Genomic DNA, 19,020 nt, shown 5'->3' with positions numbered 1-19,020 from the left:
TATTAACAGGTACTCCCTCGAGGTCAAGGTTAATGTTATGGCGGATGTTTTGATCGTGCTGGCAGTCTTCCTGCCTATTATTCTCGTGTTGCTTCTCGCAAGAACATTTTCAGTCATCAAAAGAATACATAATGGGAGAATGGGAAATCTGCCGTACAGAAATATGGTTAATTCCGAAGTTAAAACCATGATTATAGCAGGATCCGGTAATTTACTCCTTTGTTTCTCTGACTCAGTGGCACTCATTCCCTTGTGTCTGGTACATGTACCCTTATTCATGTTTTCTTCTTTTATTTTGCTTGTTAGAATAGTGGATATAAAAACCCATAAATAGAAGTTTATGGAGATTGATAATTAGAAATACACTGTGACTTATGATAATATCATATTATGTACAACATATGAGTATCAATTACCATTGCACAGGTGACCGAGACTTTTAACTTCACATGCAGAAAAAAAGTTTCTAATTACATTATGTAGTGACTTACTTTATCTTATGCAGACTGAGCAGAAGTGTGGATTTGTATCACAGTCTCAGATTTTAATTATACAAGGAGAGAGATGAGACCCAAGTGACTGTTAACATTACAAAATTCAAAACTCCCTTTATTTTGATGAAACCCCAGTATTTAACCATATACTGAGTATCCTATTCCATCAGTTAAACATTAGGAATAAGTGTCTCTGTGTCTGTATTTGATTATTTTAATTATGTTTTAGAGATAACATTTTTAGGAGTCACACACAGTTATGTTGCTCGATTTTAGTAAAATATCTATGGAAGTTCTATTTTACTGAGACCAATAAAAATTTGTAGAATCTAGCATGAAATGTGTCTAGAAGTTATATCAGTGATTGGTTAAGACCAACAGTGAAAATATTAATACATTTTTAACTTTTTTAACTGGAAGAATGTTCTTTTCATTCATATTCATTGTCTAAGAATATTGAACATATATTTACAGGTGGACATACCGCTGAAATCCTTTCTCTGGTGTCTGGGCTTGCAGGCAGACCAGAACCTAGTTTTGCAAGAGACACTAACAGGGGCAAAAATAGATATTCTCCTAGAGAATACATAGTAGCCAATACAGACACAATGAGTGAAGACAGAATCAAAACAGCTGAGGCAAAAATGGGTTTTAATTCTCAAGTATGTATTTTGAGATATAGCTTATATACCAATTGTAAGTGGTATTTTAAAAGTTCAACAATTTTTTGCTGTAAAATAAAAGTTGTTAATTTAGACAGCTTATGATGTAATGATGCAATATTGATACACTTTCAGTATTTTATAACCAAGGTGCCAAGAAGCAGAGAAGTGCATCAGTCTTGGATAACCACAGTAATGACTACATTATATGCAAGCTTGTATTGTTTCCCTATAGTATTTAAAAGCAGACCAGATTTGGTAAGTTATATAACCATTATTTTTGTCTGTAATGAAAAAAAGTTTAAACTGTAAACAAATTTGTTGATATTTGTGAATATGTACTTTTATGTGAAAGGTGTAGAGACGTGAAAATTTTTGTTTTAAATTATGGTTCAAAAGGAAAGATGTCCCAAGCTTAAAACATTGCAGTGTATTTATAATTTCCTGAAATAAGAAATCTTTTCTTTGATGAAGTAATTTTTATAGTCACTAGAGGTCTTTTGAGTTGTTTGTTTTTGCTACAGTTATTGTGCAATGGTCCAGGAACATGTATTCCACTGTGCTTTGCTGCATTTCTTTTAAAGGTAAAGAAACTCTCAATTTATATATTAGCCATGTTTGTGTTTCAGCTGCCACATTACATTTCATTTAGATAAATGGTAGCAATTGATTAAACCAATATAAAATGAATTGGTTTTTGTTTTGTACAATTAGCAGATTGCTTTATCAGATATTTAGTACTAACTGTCTTGACCAAAAAAGATGCACATAATTTATATTTTCAGTTGACAGGAATGAAGGATGTTTCCATCATCTATGTTGAGAGCATCTGCAGAGTGGAAAGTCTTTCTCTATCAGCCAGAATCTTATATTACTTTGCTGATCATATATTAGTTCAATGGCCACAATTACTAAAAAAATTTCCTGGGACTGAATACATTGGTAGAATTGTTTAGCAGCCAGTTAATTAAGTTGTATGATAAATGTATTGTTGCCTTAATGCTTCTTATTCTACTTCAAAATTTATGTCTGTGTAAATCATCCCCACTGTCATAGCATTTTGCGTGGTGCAATGGCACAAGCATTGTGATTCATCAAAGTCAATAGATATACAACATGTACCTCAGCTAGAACTCATGTCAGATACATTATATATTTCAGCTTCAATGTACATATTTGTATTTTGAGAGAATTATCCTGATTTAAAGACATAAGTTCACTTAGTCACAGAATCCATCAAGAGAATTGTGCAATGTCAAAACGTATAGAAGTGGTGACATTAAAAAATACTGGTATGAGATCATATTTATATTTTTTACCAACTTTTACTCCTTCATCAGTCAAATGTAACACCCTGATGGTGCAATTGGCAGGGGTTTAGCTTGCACACACACACATACACACACTCGCTCACACACTCACCCACACAACCACAACCTCCCTATTAGGGTTGCTGCTTTGGTACATTAAGGTTATTGTAGAGGTGTGATAGGATATATCTGTCCTCATCACAGTTCACGGTGTTCTTAGTCTTTCTTATCCAGATGGATTCCTTATTAATTGATACATCTAATTTTCCAGTCACTTTCATTTGAATCTCCAAAATTTTGGCACTGGATAACTTGACATAATGCAACACAAGAGACATAGTCTTTAGGTGTTGCATTTTATCTGTATGGACAAAATAGTCAGTATGTAGTCAGTATTGCAATAGGTGTGCTGACCAAGCACATCCACTACACTTCATTTGCTCAAGGACTTGTAGTGACCTTGATTTGCATAAATGAACAGTTTTTCCCTTGAGTGTGTGCCAGTCTGCTGTGTATTGCAGAGGAATGCAGTTGTCCAGAGTAATGCAGTGGCAGATGTGGATTTAGTTTATAGAAGCATAACGGTGAGATTTCAATGTATAGAATTGCATATAATTTATTATATTTCTATAGTTATATTAGAGGATGTCATTGTATTTTCTCACCTTAATAGAATCTTTGAATGTTTAGTGACAGGTAGTAAGTGATAAGTTGATGAGGACCAGACAAAACTTTTGTTGATACTAGTACTAGTACTTTTAACTCTATGTCATTAAGCTTTTAAAAATTGTGTTGTATGGTGAACAGTAAATATAGACAATTAGTTTCATATGTGTTTTCTTTGTTTTAGTTTCACAGCAGTTTCCTGTAAAATGTTGACAATAAATGGAATGCCTGTTGACATATGCTTCATTCTAGTCTGTGGCCTCATTGAGCTTCATAGTGCAACATTTGCAGAAGTGGAAAAACCTCCGCCCTGGTGAAAGTTTTGCCATTCTGAACACTCTGCCAAAGTGAAATATGTGTCTACCATGTCTGAGAAAAGAAAGACCCCCACGATGAAGGAAGATATTATTAGTGAAAACGCTGAAGCACTTAAATTGTCCAGGGCGTCCAACATGGGGAAGTTAACAAAACTTTATCATGATATAGAAGTTTTAATGGTTGATTTTAGTAACTAATGAAGCTAATAAAAAAGCATTAAACTTGAATTCTGTTGTAGCATTAGAAATTGTGTCATATGCTGAACAATACGTAAAGACAATTCATTTCATTTGTTGTTTGTGTTTTAGTTTTATGGCAGTTTCCTGTAAAATACTGACAATAAATGAAATCCCCATTGACAAATGTTTTATTCTATTCTGTGGCCCTGATGAGCTACATTACATAGTTATGAAATCTTAAAAGAATACTTCAATTATCCTGTTTTTATAAGCTCCATTTTAGTTATGTTATTCACTCCTGTAAGTTTGGAGATAACAAGTAACAGTTTTGCATTTAGTTGGTAAATGATAAAAGTTCACAAAATATGTATTGTTTCATTGTTTGCTATCATCAGTGTATGCTTTTAAAGGTTTGAAAATAAACAAGTTGAATCACTACTGCGTTTTAAAGTGTCAAAATAATTGCTTTTAACCTCCAATAGAGCTTTCACCCCAGTTGTCATCTTTAAATTAAATTGGAACCCTCCCCTCAAAAATGATGAATTGCCCCACCTGTCACCCCTCAAATTGAATGGACTGACGCCACCTGTTACCCCTCAAATTGAATGGACTCGCCCCACCTGTCACCCCTCAAATTGAATGGACTCGCCCCACCTGTCACCCCTCAAACAGAATGGACTGACCCCACCTGTCACCCCTCAAACAGAATGGACTGATCCCACCTGTCACCCCTCAAATTGAATGGACTCGCCCCACCTGTTACCCCTAAAATTGAATGGACTCGCCCCACCTGTCATCCCTCAAATGGAATGGACTCGCCCCACCTGTTACCCCTAAAATTGAATGGACTCGCCCCACCTGTCATCCCTCAAATGGAATGGACTCGCCCCACCTGTCACCCCTCAAACGGAATGGACTCGCCCCACCTGTCACCCCTCAGATTGAATAGACTCGGCCCACCTGTCACCCCTCAGATTGAATGGACTAGCCCCACCTGTTACCCCTCAAATTGAATGGACTCGCCCCACCTGTCACCCCTCAAACTGAATGGACTCGCCCACCTGTCACCCTTTTTATTGTATTCCAATACAATAATCATTCGTTTCAAACTATAAAACAAATACATTTGGTGGAATATTTATTTATTGTAGGATGACAAAAAAATCATATTGAACAAAAAATATGAAAAAAAAAGGCTAAATGAACATTTAATTTCACTTGAATTGTTATTTGTACAGGACTGTTACCTGTCCTTGAATCTTGATCGTTTTTACAATCAAAATTGAACACAATTTATGTACTGTTTTATTTTGTTCAGCCATCACAGCATAAATATGAAAAATATTATATTTACACATGAACATTTTAACAAATGGCAAATTCACTAACTACAAATTAAAAAAAAAATAGAATTACGCCGAAAACTTATTGAAAATAAGATGCTCCATCCGAAATTCGTGAACATCGCTAGAAAATGTAATATAGTGCACTGCAACGTACCGCAATCTTAATTATGAGACAACGTCTAAACACAAAAATTTTAACTTTTACAATTTACAAAATTTAAGACAAACGTTTGATTGAATTTTAATAAGCAATTGAATGCACTTTAAATCAAACAGATGATAGATTCTAAAAATACATCACTATCAACAAACTTTTAATTCTGAACCTTTTATATCAAAATAACTCTTCCAAAAATTAAAAAAAAAATTAAAAAACATTTAAATTTATTCAGGCAAATATGTTAATCATCAAAAAGTGGCAGATGGTTACGTTTCCAGATAATGTAACATACAAAATTTACTTCAAAGGCAATTGTTTCGATAAATGATATGGTAGTTGATGAAATTGGTAAGCAGTATTACTGGAGTTTCAATTAACGATATGGTGAAAATTGCGTTTTTACTTCCAAAATTGAAAGGTGCAATATGTAAACACTTTGAATTCCATTTTTGCATAAAATAAGAATATTGGAGAGAAAATGAATGAATTTCAAATAGAATCAGATACATCTGAGCTAATCCCATGAATTGATTTGAAAATGATCAAGATCAACCATTGAGGTAACATTTGAAAACAAATTAAAAACGGTAAATTTCTGTATACAATTTGAAAAGGGAATACGTACGATCACAATCAATAGTTAAATGCGTAAAAATATTACATGTAGGTATAAAATGTTTTGAAAAATCATTATAACAGCGTGCACGATTTTCACCATATGGTGTGTGTACATGTGTGATTATGTCCGATTCTGAAATACGGGCAGAAGACTAAGGCAGCCTCTATCAGTCGCATGCGCATTTTGCAGTATCTCGGCAATGGAGATGGCAGTTCTGAAATATAAAAATAACGATTCAATTCAACATTTCTTAGCAATAGGATTTTATCTAGGACTGTATAAACTGAAAATGAAAATACAAGTACTTGTGTTGATTTTGCAATGTTAAAATTACAATGGGGCAGACTGAACTTACGAAAGTTTGTAGGCCTAATCATCTCATGATCATTAACAGCAAATTTTACTTGAATGGCAGAACAGCCTGTTTCTATTACATGTGAAATACGTTTAGGTTACCATAAAAATAAAAAAAATATCCGTTTTTTAAAGTTCTCTCATTTAGTTTTTATCTTATTCAGTTGCAAACAATTTATATTTTCTAAACAAAGCAAAATGCAATACAGAATTATGAAAACAGTAGGATATCCTACATAGGTACCTGAAAGTTTCATTGTGATACGTCAAGTACAAAAATTAAGAATTGTTCTTGGAATATAAATTTGTTCAGGTGAGACATTTACGTATCTGTGAGTCCTAGGAAATGATATCTAATATTTTCTCTTTCTTCATATTATTCATGCGATCTTTTTAAAGATAAGCAACGAACAGTTACTCTAAAAGACAATGGACCACACAAGCAAAGCGGTAATTTAAGCTTACAGAAAAATGAAAAAACTTTGGTGCAAGGAAACTCTTGGGCTTTCATGATACAGAATCTACTCACTGTTCGACAAATTTTGAATTAAAACAAGCTTTTGACAAACATTTAAATACAAGCTATACCAAACTCAAACCACAACATTTGAAAAGTGTGTGGATTACTCTTACCATAGCAGTACACATCAGAAGACTATTGCAGCCTATATCTGTCGCAGGAGCACTTCGCAGTACCTGTATCTCGGCAATGGTGTTGGCAGTTCTGAAATACGAAAGTAACGTTAATGGCAAAATTCAATATTTCAAAGCAATAACATTTGATCTAAGACTACATAAACTGAAAATGAATAGACGTGTGCTGATGTTGGGGCTGCATGAACACGAGGAAAACGAATGAAAAGGGTCATATAGTTCAAGATTCAAAATTCTTCGATATTTCACAAATCTTACTGAATGTTGTAAACCGATTTCTAGTGAAATAAAACCGTTACAACCAATATTATTGGTAACTGCTCGAACGAATGGAGTTCCACCAAGAGTCAGATTATTATACTACCGATTACCGATTCAAATAATCATCGAATGTTTATAGTAATCTCATACACGATAAATATTATTTGATGAATGGTACAACAAACTGCTCCTATTTTATGTGAAAAATATGTTTAAGTTACAATAAAATTCGGGAAAATATCCTACAGATATGATGATTCTTTTGTCACCAGCAAAAACAAAAAAGGGTCCCCTTTGTCTTATTCCATTGCAAACATGAATAATATATCCCAAACAAAGCAAAATGTAATACCGAACCGTATGTAAAAATCTCACACGTACTCTTACGTCAAGTCCAAAAATCAGTAAACTTGTACTTTAAACTCGTTGAAAAATAAAATACAACCTTGGTGTAAGAAGCTTCTTAACCATACACGACAGAGAACACACTCAAACTGTTTGGTAAATTTCGAATTAAACAAGCTTTTGACAAAAATTTGCAAGCACAATTTGCAAGCTCTAACAACCTCAAACGACAGCGTTGGAAAATATTAGCTTTACTCTGACAATAACTGTGCATTCCACATTATCAAATTATGGACATAAGACATAACTTTTCATTCTTATAAGATAGTGCCTTGTACATTTAATGTTACTCACGAGACCGAGATCCATTTGCTTCAACGCTGAATGAATATTAGGCTCTGTGACTTCACCACGCCTATCCTGCGCCCGCTTCTTCCAGGGTCCAACTGTCAAGTGACCGCGCAGTCGAGAGGACAGCTCGCACTGAACTGAGCGGGTAATTGTTATGTAAATTACAACAGGTATGGCGAATTTTCATTGAGGAGTTGCTGTGGAAATCGTTCTCACAAAAATTTGAATATATTGTATGATCTTACAGATTAATTGGTAAAATCAAGATTTTATGTGATCTTGAGTGCTACAGATTATTCAATAAAACGTTCATGAGTGTCTAAAAATAAACTCATTGCAGAATGCGCCAAGACCTAGTACGAATAAAGATAATTGGTGGAGACAGGTAAAATTCGCTCACCTGTGTATTGTCATGTTCAGGTAATGGTATGGCTCAGTCTGACTAAGGGGATTTACTATAGCTGTCACTACTATCTTGCTTGTATATTTTTTGGACAAACATAGAACTCCTATTGTAGGAGTCTTTATACATGGCAGAGAACTAGTAAAAATTGTGCTTGAAAAAACAAAACATCGGCAATTTTAGTTAATATGATTTATGTAATTGCAATATATCCACATCTTTTGTCTCAAGTATTATTCTGAACGTGAAAAACACCAATTTGTGAAACATTCATAAAACTGCATAACTTCAGAAAAACAATCCAATCAGTTGTCGAACTTTAGATGTATTAAGTCCTATAATCCCTGTTAGTTTGAAAACAACAATTAACACGCTATTCTTATACTTATGCAATAAATAAATAAATAAATAATCCATGCAAGTACACGACAACGGGCGCAGTTGTTGGCTTTTCGTTCTGACATAAGGTGTCTGCCAATAAAAAATGAAAACATGGTGAATGGTTTTTGGAAAGACTGTTGCTTTTAATATTTATGAATCTCTTTACAGAACTGATAACTATAACACATAGTAAAAGACACATAAAGAAAATAGTTTTAGCGTTTATTTTGATACTTGTTATAATTTTCATGATTCATGTACAGTTACTAACAAAAACCTAATGTTTCTTTGCTAGCTTTATCGCTGAAAAGTTAGCTGAACAACAAAAAACAAAATGCGGCTGTCCAACTTCCCATCAGCACACACCGTCTAAAGTATTGTGCCGATTTATATAAGTTGAAATTGCCTCTACTTGAATACAATTGAACTTAAATCTTTTCCTATTTAAATGCAGTTTATGTACTTTATTCATTTTTCAGGTGTTCATGCAACTATAATTCCTCCATACTAAATGTTTGATAATTGGAAGACCAGTGAGTTGCTCTGCATTACTCTTCGAGATTCTTCTGGTTTAGAAAAAAAATCATTATACTTGACAAATAGGCATTGAGAATTATTCCAGCTCTTTCAGGCCTTGTATGTCACACCTGTAATATTTACAGGAAACAAAATCCGAAGCTCGACTGGCAAAGCGCTTCAATCATCAAAATCCTCAATCACAACTTCTTCTTCCTCCTGCTCTTCAGCAGCTCCTCCAACTTGGAGATTTGATTGACTACTGGGAATGTCATTTTCATCTTCTTCTTCTTCACCAAGGACTCTTTTATTTAGGTGGGGGACATCCTGCACTGCCAGTGAAGGTTCTTCATTATCCACATCCATTTCAACATCCTTTTCATCTAGACGTTCTGGATATGACCTGAAAAATGTACGAGCAGAAAGGAATTTTATTATAAATAATATCAAAAGCAAAAATGTGGTCAACTTCTTCTTATTGACAAGCCTTTTGAATTTCATCTGAAATTTGTTGGAATGTACTTCCTTTTTTATTAAAACTGCCAGTTTAAAAACAACTGACAAAGAAAAATACTTTCCTATACACCAAGTCTTAATATGTTCATTATATTTTACTACATAGGAAAAGAAAAATGTATATTTAACTAACCTTGAAGAGAACTTCAATGATGAATACTTGCAAAGATCTTGGAGGAAGGTGAACTGACCTGAATCCAAATAATACATCTGTAGTTCCATTGTATATTATTTATTCATTACATACTTAATAAATCATAATTATATATATAATACAAAATTTATTTAAAATATCCAGAGAAAATAATGATAATGGGATATAAATATTTCTATACAGCTTCTTAGTGTAGTGGAGACATGATGCTATACAATATACTGACCATTTATTACTCGTACAAGATCCACTAATAATGCTTGCATTTTACACAGAGGCAGAGAATAACTATGAATAAACATATACAACAAACTCAATTAATGCTGACATAGAAAGTAATATAGTTACGTAAATGCTGTTTAATGTGACTCTGCTGATAATGTACCTGGATCATGGAGAGGAACACTGGTCAAGGACAAATAAGGGAGATACTGGGTCTGAAGGTCTTCAGGAGTCCAGCTGTGACCTGAAAAGTACAAATCAAACACAAATCACTTTGTTGTTATGAACCTTGCATACCTCATTAAATTGTAAAATTATGTCTTTTGGAAGATTCCCATTAAACTTAACTTGTACCAAGCATCTTTTCCTTTAAAAGTATAATCCAGTTCCCATTTTACATTTTAAGTTTTAGTTTTTACTTTAAGTCCATTCTCGAACGTACCTTTAAAAAGTGTTCTTGCTGCTAAAGAATTTTCTCTAGCCTGAAAAAAAATAAGAAATTTATGACAATATACCTCCTAAAATATGTTCGTCTGAAGTTCTTTACTTCATCTGAAACATGAACGTCTTTTTATCATTCATTTTGTTTCAAATATACACAAAGTTAATTATGCAATGCAACTGTTATTCATTATGTAAATCAATTGTTAAACAAAAAATATAATACAAACTCAGTCATTATTTTCTACCTTTTTGGCACTAGCAAACCACTGTGGCTTATGCAGTGGCTTCCAGCCCAGTCCAGACCCTCCAGTACTAGTACTGCCAGCTCTAGCTGAGTTACTGAACATGATGCCCCTAGCTGCCACTGATGCTGCATATAATCCTTGGGATGTCCGAGACTAGAATAAATTAGATCCCACTTTAATCAATATGAAATTTTTTTCATTGCTCATATTGTTATAATATATCAACATATTGATTATACATATTCTTTTCATTCCACTGAATGTATTGTTATAACACATAGGCCACTGATGATGCATAGAATTCTTATGGTGTCTGAGACTGTAAAAGAATTAAAAACCAGATGGATAAGACAAATAATTCTAGTTTATAAATCATAATTTCATCACACATATTGTAACAATAAATCCTATAGCTGTCTTGAAATGAAAACACCTTTAATGCAATAAAGCAGTGGTGTTTTTGACTAAGAATTGTACACAACATTTTGATCCACCATCTATGGACCTTGTTGACATGAATGGTGATTTCACTTCTGAATGTGTAGCATTGTGTACAACTCTGGTTATTTAGCCTCTAACTCTACTTCTCTTTTACCATCTTAACTAGAGACCATCGATAACGTTTTTCATACTTTAATTCACATCTATACAAAATAACTTAGCATAAAAAACTGGCAGTGTGAACATTCATCACCATTAATTATGATAAGACAGACAAATGCAAAATTATCAATACATCGGCCGGATTTTTCCATAAAATCTTAATGGTAAAACATACCTCTGCATCAGCATAGTATGTCATATTGTTAAATTTAACCTCAACTTTAATTTCAAGTTTGAATTCTGAATTTAAGAGTCTACTGATGACACTTACCACCCAGTCTGAAGTAAGGAAATCACAGTCACTAATATATTCACTTGCCCTCACAACATCATCTATATCTGTATAAAAATCCACATAATTCTGCTGCAGATATGCCGTGAAGAAGTCCCCTGACAAGTTGGACCTTTCAATTACAACCTAGTTTTTAAATAAACATGATATGTATTTGATATGGATGTAAAGGGTAAAATATACAAACCATTTCAAAACGATATGACAAAATTAAGAAGAATGATGTTGAAAACAGTTTCTTGTTAAAATCCTCAATCAAACATTTGACAAATGTTTCATATTAAACCTAACCTTACCCCAGCATATATAACCACATTTTTGCATAATCCTGTATAGTATAGTCCATAAATTTTATGTATTACAGAATGGGAAGTTTTGAGAGCATTTTGTAATTACTGTCAGTGCTTTTAGGTAATTTTTTACTTCAACAAAATCTTTACCTCTGGATTCAAAAGCAAATCATGTCGTGAATGCTGTGCTAGATGTGGTGGGAGCAGGAGAGCATCAGAACTCTCTGGGTCTCCTACAATGTGAAAAAATTTATAATGTTAATCAACAAATTTCCACTAAATAACTTAGAAAAATATGAATAGTGTATATATTAACCCTCAATCACCTTTCAGGGGCCTCGCAGGCCCGGACCCATGTATCTTTTGCTCTCTCTTCGTTCGCATGAGGTTTTGAGCCTGTTCCTTTCATGTAATCCTCAAGCAACTTATACCCCATCAATGGATAAATAATTAGTTTTGAAATAATTTACAACATATGTAGAAATTAACTTTTCCAAAAGTTAGTCCCATTTCCTGGAAACCGGGCCTCTGAGGCCCGGTCGCTTGATAATTTTACTTCCACATGGGATAAATAAGTCCATGTTACCTCAAATAGCTTTGCTATAAAATGTTTTACACAAGCAATATCATGTGTGCTATGACTATCAGTATGGTCAATGAAATCTGCCTGTGAAAGATTCAAGACCTGGAGAAATTATTATTTATGAGTAATCGGTCACCTTGGTCACCTGATATGCAGATATCAGTTTAAATCTATCATTATTACATACCTGATAGACTGTGCTACCTTTGCGAAACTTTCCATTTTGAGAAAAAAAAAAGTTTTTCTGCATTTTCCATACACAGTGTATACTCATGCACCCAGGTGGAGGTTAAGGGAGCAAGGGACTGGTGTAACATGAAAATTGACTCCCCCAGTCAGATTTTCATAATGAAAATCTGACTCCCCATGAAAATTTGACTCCCCCACCACAAATGTTCATAAATCTTATTTTATTTGAGTATATGACTGTGATATTGTAGTATGTAAAATGGAGGATACTTTGGCACTTTTTTTTTTTAAGTTTGCAGGTGAATATTTTCATGAAAAAAATATGAAAATTAAAAATGTGCACTTAACCGCCCATTGTATCCCCTTTGAAAAAGCTATTTATTTGATATTGGATGATCATTTCTACATCTTTCCTTTAAATTTACTTTATGAAGATTATATTGGAAATATTTGAAAGTTTGATGGTAAACTATTGGGTGAAAAAACTAAAAAAAAACATGAAAAATAGAAAATTAAAAATGTGCATTTTATCACCCAATAACTCCCCTATGAAAAAGCTATTTATTTGATATTTGATGATCATTCTGACATCTTTTCTATTAGGATACTTTATGAAAAATATATTGGAAATATTTAAAAGTTTTATGATAAAATAGTGAGTGAAAGAATGAAAAATAAATCATGAAAATCTTCATTTTTATACCCATGAGATTTGGATTCCCATAAAGAAAAGGACCTATTTTATATTCAGTCACCATACCATTGTTTTCTACATAGTTTGCACAGAGATGTACATTTTGTTATTATTTGAAAGTTTGGTGGTGAAAATTTTGGTGAATATTTTTAAAACAAGTATTCATCTTACTACCTGTAGGTTTTGCACTTCCATGTCAAAATGCTACATTTTTAACTCACGAAATTGGCCCCATCGCCTTTTTACTGAATTCTTCTTATATAGCATACCCAGTATTTTACCATTCAAACTTTCAAATATTTCCAATATATTCTTCATTAAGTATCCTTAAAGAAAAGATGTCAGAATGATCATCAAATATCAAATAGATAACCTTTTCATAGGGGAGTCATTGGGTGTTAGAATACAAATCTTTAATTTTTCTTATTTTTCATGTGTTTTTTATTATTTTTTTCACCCAATTTTTTAACCATCAAACTTTCAAGTACTTTCAATATATTCCTCATAAAGTATCCTCAAAGAAAAGATGTCAGAATGATCATCAAATATCAAATAAATAGCTTTTTCATAGGGGGGTCATTGGGTGTTAGAATATAAATCTTTAATTTTTCTTATTTTTTAATGTGTTTTTTTATTATTTTTTTTTTCACCCAATTTTTTAACCATTAAAGTTTCAAGTACTTTCAATATATTCCTCATAAAGTATCCTCAAAGAAAAGATGTTGAAATGGTCATCAAGTGTCAAATAAATAGCTTTTTCATAGGGGAGTCCTTGGGTGGTAAAATACAAATCTTTAATTTTTTTTTTTATTTTTTCATGAAAATTTTCACCTGCAAACTAACAAAAAGTGCCAATGTGTCCTCCATTATGCATACTACAAGATCATAGTTATTTACTCAAATTAAATTATATTTTTGAATGTTTTTTGGGGGGAGTCAGATTTTCATGGTACACCGGGCCTCTGAGGCCCTGTTTCAGGGTTTACGTAGGGTTCCATTTCCTTGTGGATGAGGGTTAAGTTTGTGTTTATAGAAGTAACACATTCAAACACTGTTAATCATGATGATCAATCTTCAGACAGAATTTGTTAAATAAAATTTATCATTTAAATTTGCAGTGCCTAGTTTATTGTATCAATTTTTTTTTTCATAATTCAGCATATCAGGAATGGCAATTACTCACTTTTACAATGTAAGATCTTTCCCAGAGCCCTGAATAAGAATAATGAAGTGTCTTTCCCTCCAATGGCCGCAAGATCTGTCTCTTCCTCATCTCCTGCATTCGTTGTACCTTTTGTCTGCTTGGACTTTGCAGATTTTGATTTTGATTTTGAACTCTGCCCACTTTTCTTCTTGTCCTTACAAGATGACCTCATTATACTGGCCAAATCTGCTGTGTCTACGATAGTAACAGAATATACAAATTGGAAAACAATGGTTGTGGCATATAAAATATTTTAGGATGGAAACAAAATACTTTTATAACATATCATTTTATGAAAGAAAAGAAACAGTTTTCTTCCTGTGGAACTGATCTTTAACCATCATAATAATACTCATAACAATAACACTTTTTAAAATAGTTGTCATAGTGTATAAAAAAATAATAATAGAAATTTTGTTTATCTAATTTCATTTTCCTACCCTATCAAACAGACATTCAGCAATTAATTATACTTTTTTTTAACAGTACAACTTATGCCTATCAAATCAATACTTTGAAAGTTAATCTTTCCTTACCTCTTAGACAGGCAAACTGTAAAGCATTAACAGCACCACGGATATCTCCAGAGCTCGCATTGGCAATAGCTTCCAGAGTCGACTTACTTGGAACACTAAACTTATGGGCACCCTGACAAAGGCAATATGAATAATCAATGCTATCATATATATTGTGTATAAAATAAATATGAAATTAAAATCGAATTTAATGTAGTAAGATTTTTATCAGAGTTCAAAAGTCAACTACTGGCTGAAAATTTCCATCGGTGAATTTTTAGTGTAAAAATTATAAGTTGTTGAATGACACCGTAGGTTTTAATTTTCTTCTTTTTTTTATTTCTCAGAAAACACTACAGAAAGCATTAAAACAAAAAAGGGCATATAACAGAGATGGCAAACTTCCTGTCATAGACATTGTACCTTAGTAGATTCAGTTGTAGCTATCCTTTGTAATACTTTGACCATACTTGTTGGTGCTACTGGATTAAAACTGAAAATAAATTAGTACAAGATATCAAAACATAATATTAGGTTGCTCACCATCAATATCATGTTTTAATTGCTCCTTATTAAGTTAACCATAAAACTCATCATACCATTATTAAATCGCTTCCTAAAACGATATATATCAAGATGACTTAAGTTATTATACCAACTCACCTAATGTTGTATATATTAAGCTGACTTTGTAGATCTTTTGGGAAGAGATGCCTCTCATTGGATTCACCACCTGCACTATCACTAATTATAAATACCAGAGGACAGTGACCCGTAGAGACATATTTTCTGGAAATAACCATAAAAATTTTAAATTGTACTACTCATTTACTAAAACATATGCGCTTCAACCTTACTGAAAATAAGGTGCTATACATAGTTTGTTAAGTTTTGAAATCAAAGTTTGCACAGAATTTTTTTCCTTTAAAAATAATTTTAATTTTGGAAAACATCATCATTTATATACCTCAATATTTCATGGAAGTCTTTTGACTGTCTATAAAAGAAGTTGGGAAAATCCTGAAAATGGAAAAAAAAATTCGACATTCATCAAAAATAACACATAATAGTGGCATTTACTGTATTTCAGGCTTCATACTTCAAATACAAGCTAGAATCTATTACTGACATAGCTCCATAATCCTTAAAAACATCGTGTTCAGCGAAAAAATAGCAACATCAGATCAAATCTGATTCAATAGATAATCAAAAGAGAAAACACTCCCTCAAGCACATTTTAATTACTTATACCTTGCTGAAAATACCAACCTCGACTAGGACAATCTTTCTGCTGTGACAGCGGTCACCTCCAAATATCTGAAGAGTTTGATATTTATTGGCTCTGAGAAGGAAATCCCTAAATACTGTCACCTGAGAATTATGTGTGGGTCCTTCCACAGGCACATAATCTGAAGGAAAAAAACAAATCAGCATTAAATAACCTAAAATATTTTATAAAATGTATCATGTTAAAAGAAATCAATGAACGTAATTTCAGGACAACTGTGTGAAGGAAAAAACACATCAGCATTGACTGACATAAAGATCATTTTAAAAAATGTGTTATCTAAAAAAAAATCTTTCAATGAACATATAAATGCAGGCCAATTGTGTGTATCTCAAGAGTATAAATAGCAAATAAAAGTGGTGATAAAAAGCAAAAAAAATTACTGAACATCTAATTATTTGCAATCATCTAGGTGAAACATAAAGGATTTTTAAGTGTAACTAAGCAAATATGATGAAACCTTAAGAATATAGGGACTCTTACTCATTGCAAACGTATTTCTAAACTAACCTTCTCTGTTGAAAGCAATTTCCTCAAATTGGGTAACAAGGGGGTTTACCCATTCCTGTATTTCTATATTGTGCTCCTGTGATAAAACATTCATGGTTGCTGTTTTTCCTGCTCCTGCTGGACCTGTCAGGAGCAACACAGGGGCTCCCTGAAAAAAAAATTGAATGTTATTTTTTTGGTCTGGTGTAGATTGGCTGATTAAGGGATGTACAAACATACACAAAGTCCTTACAACATCTAAATGGAGGATAAATTCTTTTTTTTTTTCAAATCAAATCAGGAGTCTGAGGTATGTACCTTATGGGCTGGTGCACCTGTAACCACACATGCACGAGCAGTTATGAATGGCAATTTCTCAGAACATGTTAAATTTCTAATGATTAAACCTGTTCAAACCTATTACTTGATGTAATGTATCAAAAAGTTCAATTGGTTTAAAATCAAAATTGTATTTACTCTATCTAAATGAGGGGTGTCTGTTTACCTGATGTGGTTTCCTCTTCAAATTATTCAACAACCAATTCTCTACCTCTTCTATCTTCTTTTTGTGGACGGCAAGGTCATTCTAAAATGGAAAGGGGTATGCATTTAAACAACCAAGTCTACACTTTAGTATTTTGCTTGTGTAAAAAATTATAATTTTTGGAGTAAATCTATACCAGGCTGATAAATATTTTGCTCAGTCTAAACTGTTCAGCAAGAACAGCTTATTTTCAAGAAAACACTAATTACATTAAATAATAGTAATATTTCCACATCAAAATTACATTTTTAAAAACTTTCTAATCACTGGGTCCAATTTTTATCCAGTAAAATGTAAAAAATATTTTCTGATTGCATGATATTATCAAATATAGTTGGAATGTAAAGATACAGGTAAATTCAAGGTATCACATCTGTGAGGTAGCGATATCAGTCCCTGAAAACCTTACCATCTACAAAAAATTTAAACCCACTGTTGAAAAGTTTCATCAGTAATTTCACTAGAACTGTAGAAGTTCTTTCGTCAATACTGTGAGCAATAAATTGTTACTTTCCCAGTCTATCAGCATTTACATTATTGACAAAAAGAACTTGTATGTGTTTCAACCAAAATCTTACTTTTGAGAGTGGTGCATGCTTATCAGCCCAGAGGTCATTATCTGATACATTTTTCCTTCTGGTTATGGCACTTCTTTGGCTCATGAAACTATGCCCCCTTGTTTTGGTACTTGTCTCTCTAGGTCTCTTTCTTTGGAAAGAATCACTGCTCTGGGACAGCAGTGTCTGTTTTCCAGCAGTGCATGATTTCACAACTGGGGCCTCAAAGTCATCAAAACCATCAAAGGCTGAGGCTACCCAGGAGGCATTGCTCTGAAAGGTTAACTTAAATAATGGATCATTTTGTTTCTTTAAATTATTCATTATCTAATGTTTTGTTTATTAAGGAAGCAACATTACATATAAATGGAGTAAAGGAAAAGAAAAAAGCAAATTGCACAACTAATCAGATAAGCAATCGGATACTGTGATAACATGTATTCATATTATGAGATATACAATGCATAATTGAAAAACCCTTTCATACTTACCTTTACAGTTGAAATTTGTGCAGGTATTTGACTTGTAAAAGTATCCAACTTCCTTTGTTTATTGACATTGTTTTTTACAACCGGTTTAGTTGGACTGAAAAAAATGTCATCTTCTTCATCACTCCACAAACAATCTACATCTTCTTTCTTCTAAAATAAAAATGAAACCAAGCATGAAGTCATTGGGGGGAAAAATAATAAAACACGAATACATCTTGTGGCACTTTTATTCTTCTGTACTTCCCCCACCCCCATCTCCCAGATTGCAGGTGGTTTTCTTATTTTCTAAGGGACATACTATATCCGTTTGATAGTTGACAAGATACCACATTCAACTGTGACACAAGATGTGTCCCTATCACATCACATTAAATATTAGTAGTGTTCTATTTCGTATTTGAACAACCTCACAAGACAATCACACACTAGAAAGTGACGGTTTGGGAAATCTTCATTGTTATTCCTACATGTTTAAAAGCGGGTAACTTACCATTATTTGCTAAAATAATGACGGCACTATATTAAATCACTTTTTGTTGCACCATCAGTTGCTTATTAGCGGACGCGACATTGAAATAACATTTCGCACACCTTTCAAACGGAAGCGCCATCTTTAAATGTACACGACTTGATGACGTGGATAAACACATACATCGATGACGTAGTGCACATCGGAAACCC

At 33.0% G+C, this 19,020-nt stretch overlaps 2 protein-coding genes and 1 long non-coding RNA gene across 4 annotated transcripts; 1 reads left to right on the top strand and 2 right to left on the bottom strand.

The window, feature by feature from the left end:
- Window positions 1-5: 5 nt before the first annotated feature.
- On the top strand, window positions 6-4,067 carry LOC106180051 (UDP-N-acetylglucosamine transferase subunit ALG14). Of its 2 annotated transcripts, none has more exons than XM_013563923.3 (6): window positions 6-206; window positions 969-1,156; window positions 1,292-1,414; window positions 1,681-1,740; window positions 1,942-3,050; window positions 3,385-4,067. In XM_013563923.3, exons 1-5 carry the CDS (start codon window positions 38-40, stop codon window positions 2,110-2,112), a joined length of 711 nt encoding a protein of 236 aa, XP_013419377.2. In that variant the 5' UTR covers window positions 6-37; the 3' UTR covers window positions 2,113-3,050; window positions 3,385-4,067. The 2 variants fall into 2 exon arrangements, with proteins under 2 accessions (XP_013419377.2, XP_086854195.1); XM_086998069.1 differs by having other exon boundaries at window positions 3,317-4,067.
- Window positions 4,068-5,334: 1,267 nt separating this feature from the next.
- On the bottom strand, window positions 5,335-7,892 carry LOC106171984 (uncharacterized). Its single transcript, XR_001239375.3, has 3 exons — window positions 7,723-7,892; window positions 6,742-6,832; window positions 5,335-5,968 (listed from the first exon to the last, which is right to left on the bottom strand). It is a non-coding gene; the product is annotated as an uncharacterized LOC106171984 (long non-coding RNA).
- Window positions 7,893-8,711: 819 nt separating this feature from the next.
- On the bottom strand, window positions 8,712-18,985 carry LOC106180063 (cell cycle checkpoint protein RAD17). Its single transcript, XM_013563933.3, has 18 exons — window positions 18,830-18,985; window positions 18,340-18,489; window positions 17,870-18,121; window positions 17,253-17,333; window positions 16,769-16,916; window positions 16,240-16,379; window positions 15,938-15,990; window positions 15,634-15,759; window positions 15,394-15,463; window positions 14,992-15,103; window positions 14,435-14,650; window positions 11,936-12,018; window positions 11,475-11,621; window positions 10,601-10,753; window positions 10,354-10,393; window positions 10,075-10,155; window positions 9,669-9,726; window positions 8,712-9,422 (listed from the first exon to the last, which is right to left on the bottom strand). Exons 1-18 carry the CDS (start codon window positions 18,830-18,832, stop codon window positions 9,200-9,202), a joined length of 2,136 nt encoding a protein of 711 aa, XP_013419387.2. The 5' UTR covers window positions 18,833-18,985; the 3' UTR covers window positions 8,712-9,199.
- Window positions 18,986-19,020: the final 35 nt, after the last annotated feature.

The sequence above is a fragment of the Lingula anatina genome, chromosome 1, assembly GCF_051362555.1.
Source record: "Lingula anatina isolate TDL-2025a chromosome 1, LinAna3.0, whole genome shotgun sequence".
Lineage (NCBI taxonomy): Eukaryota > Metazoa > Brachiopoda > Lingulata > Lingulida > Lingulidae > Lingula > Lingula anatina.
This window is presented reverse-complemented; position numbering and strand designations above follow the sequence as displayed.

What these genes read in the sequence shown, in the direction of transcription:
- LOC106180051 (XM_013563923.3), top strand. Translation starts at nt 38, where the DNA reads ATGGCGGATGTTTTGATCGTGCTGGCAGTCTTCCTGCCTATTATTCTC. An exon ending in CATGATTATAGCAGGATCCG is followed by an intron (nt 207 to 968) that starts GTAATTTACTCC and finishes ATATATTTACAG; the next exon opens with GTGGACATACCGCTGAAATC. An exon ending in TTAAAAGCAGACCAGATTTG is followed by an intron (nt 1,415 to 1,680) that starts GTAAGTTATATA and finishes TTTTTGCTACAG; the next exon opens with TTATTGTGCAATGGTCCAGG.
- LOC106180063 (XM_013563933.3), bottom strand. An exon ending in TCCTTACTTCAGACTGGGTG is followed by an intron (nt 10,754 to 11,474) that starts GTAAGTGTCATC and finishes AATTTATTCTAG; the next exon opens with TCTCGGACATCCCAAGGATT. An exon ending in TCATTGAAGTTCTCTTCAAG is followed by an intron (nt 9,423 to 9,668) that starts GTTAGTTAAATA and finishes TACATTTTTCAG; the next exon opens with GTCATATCCAGAACGTCTAG.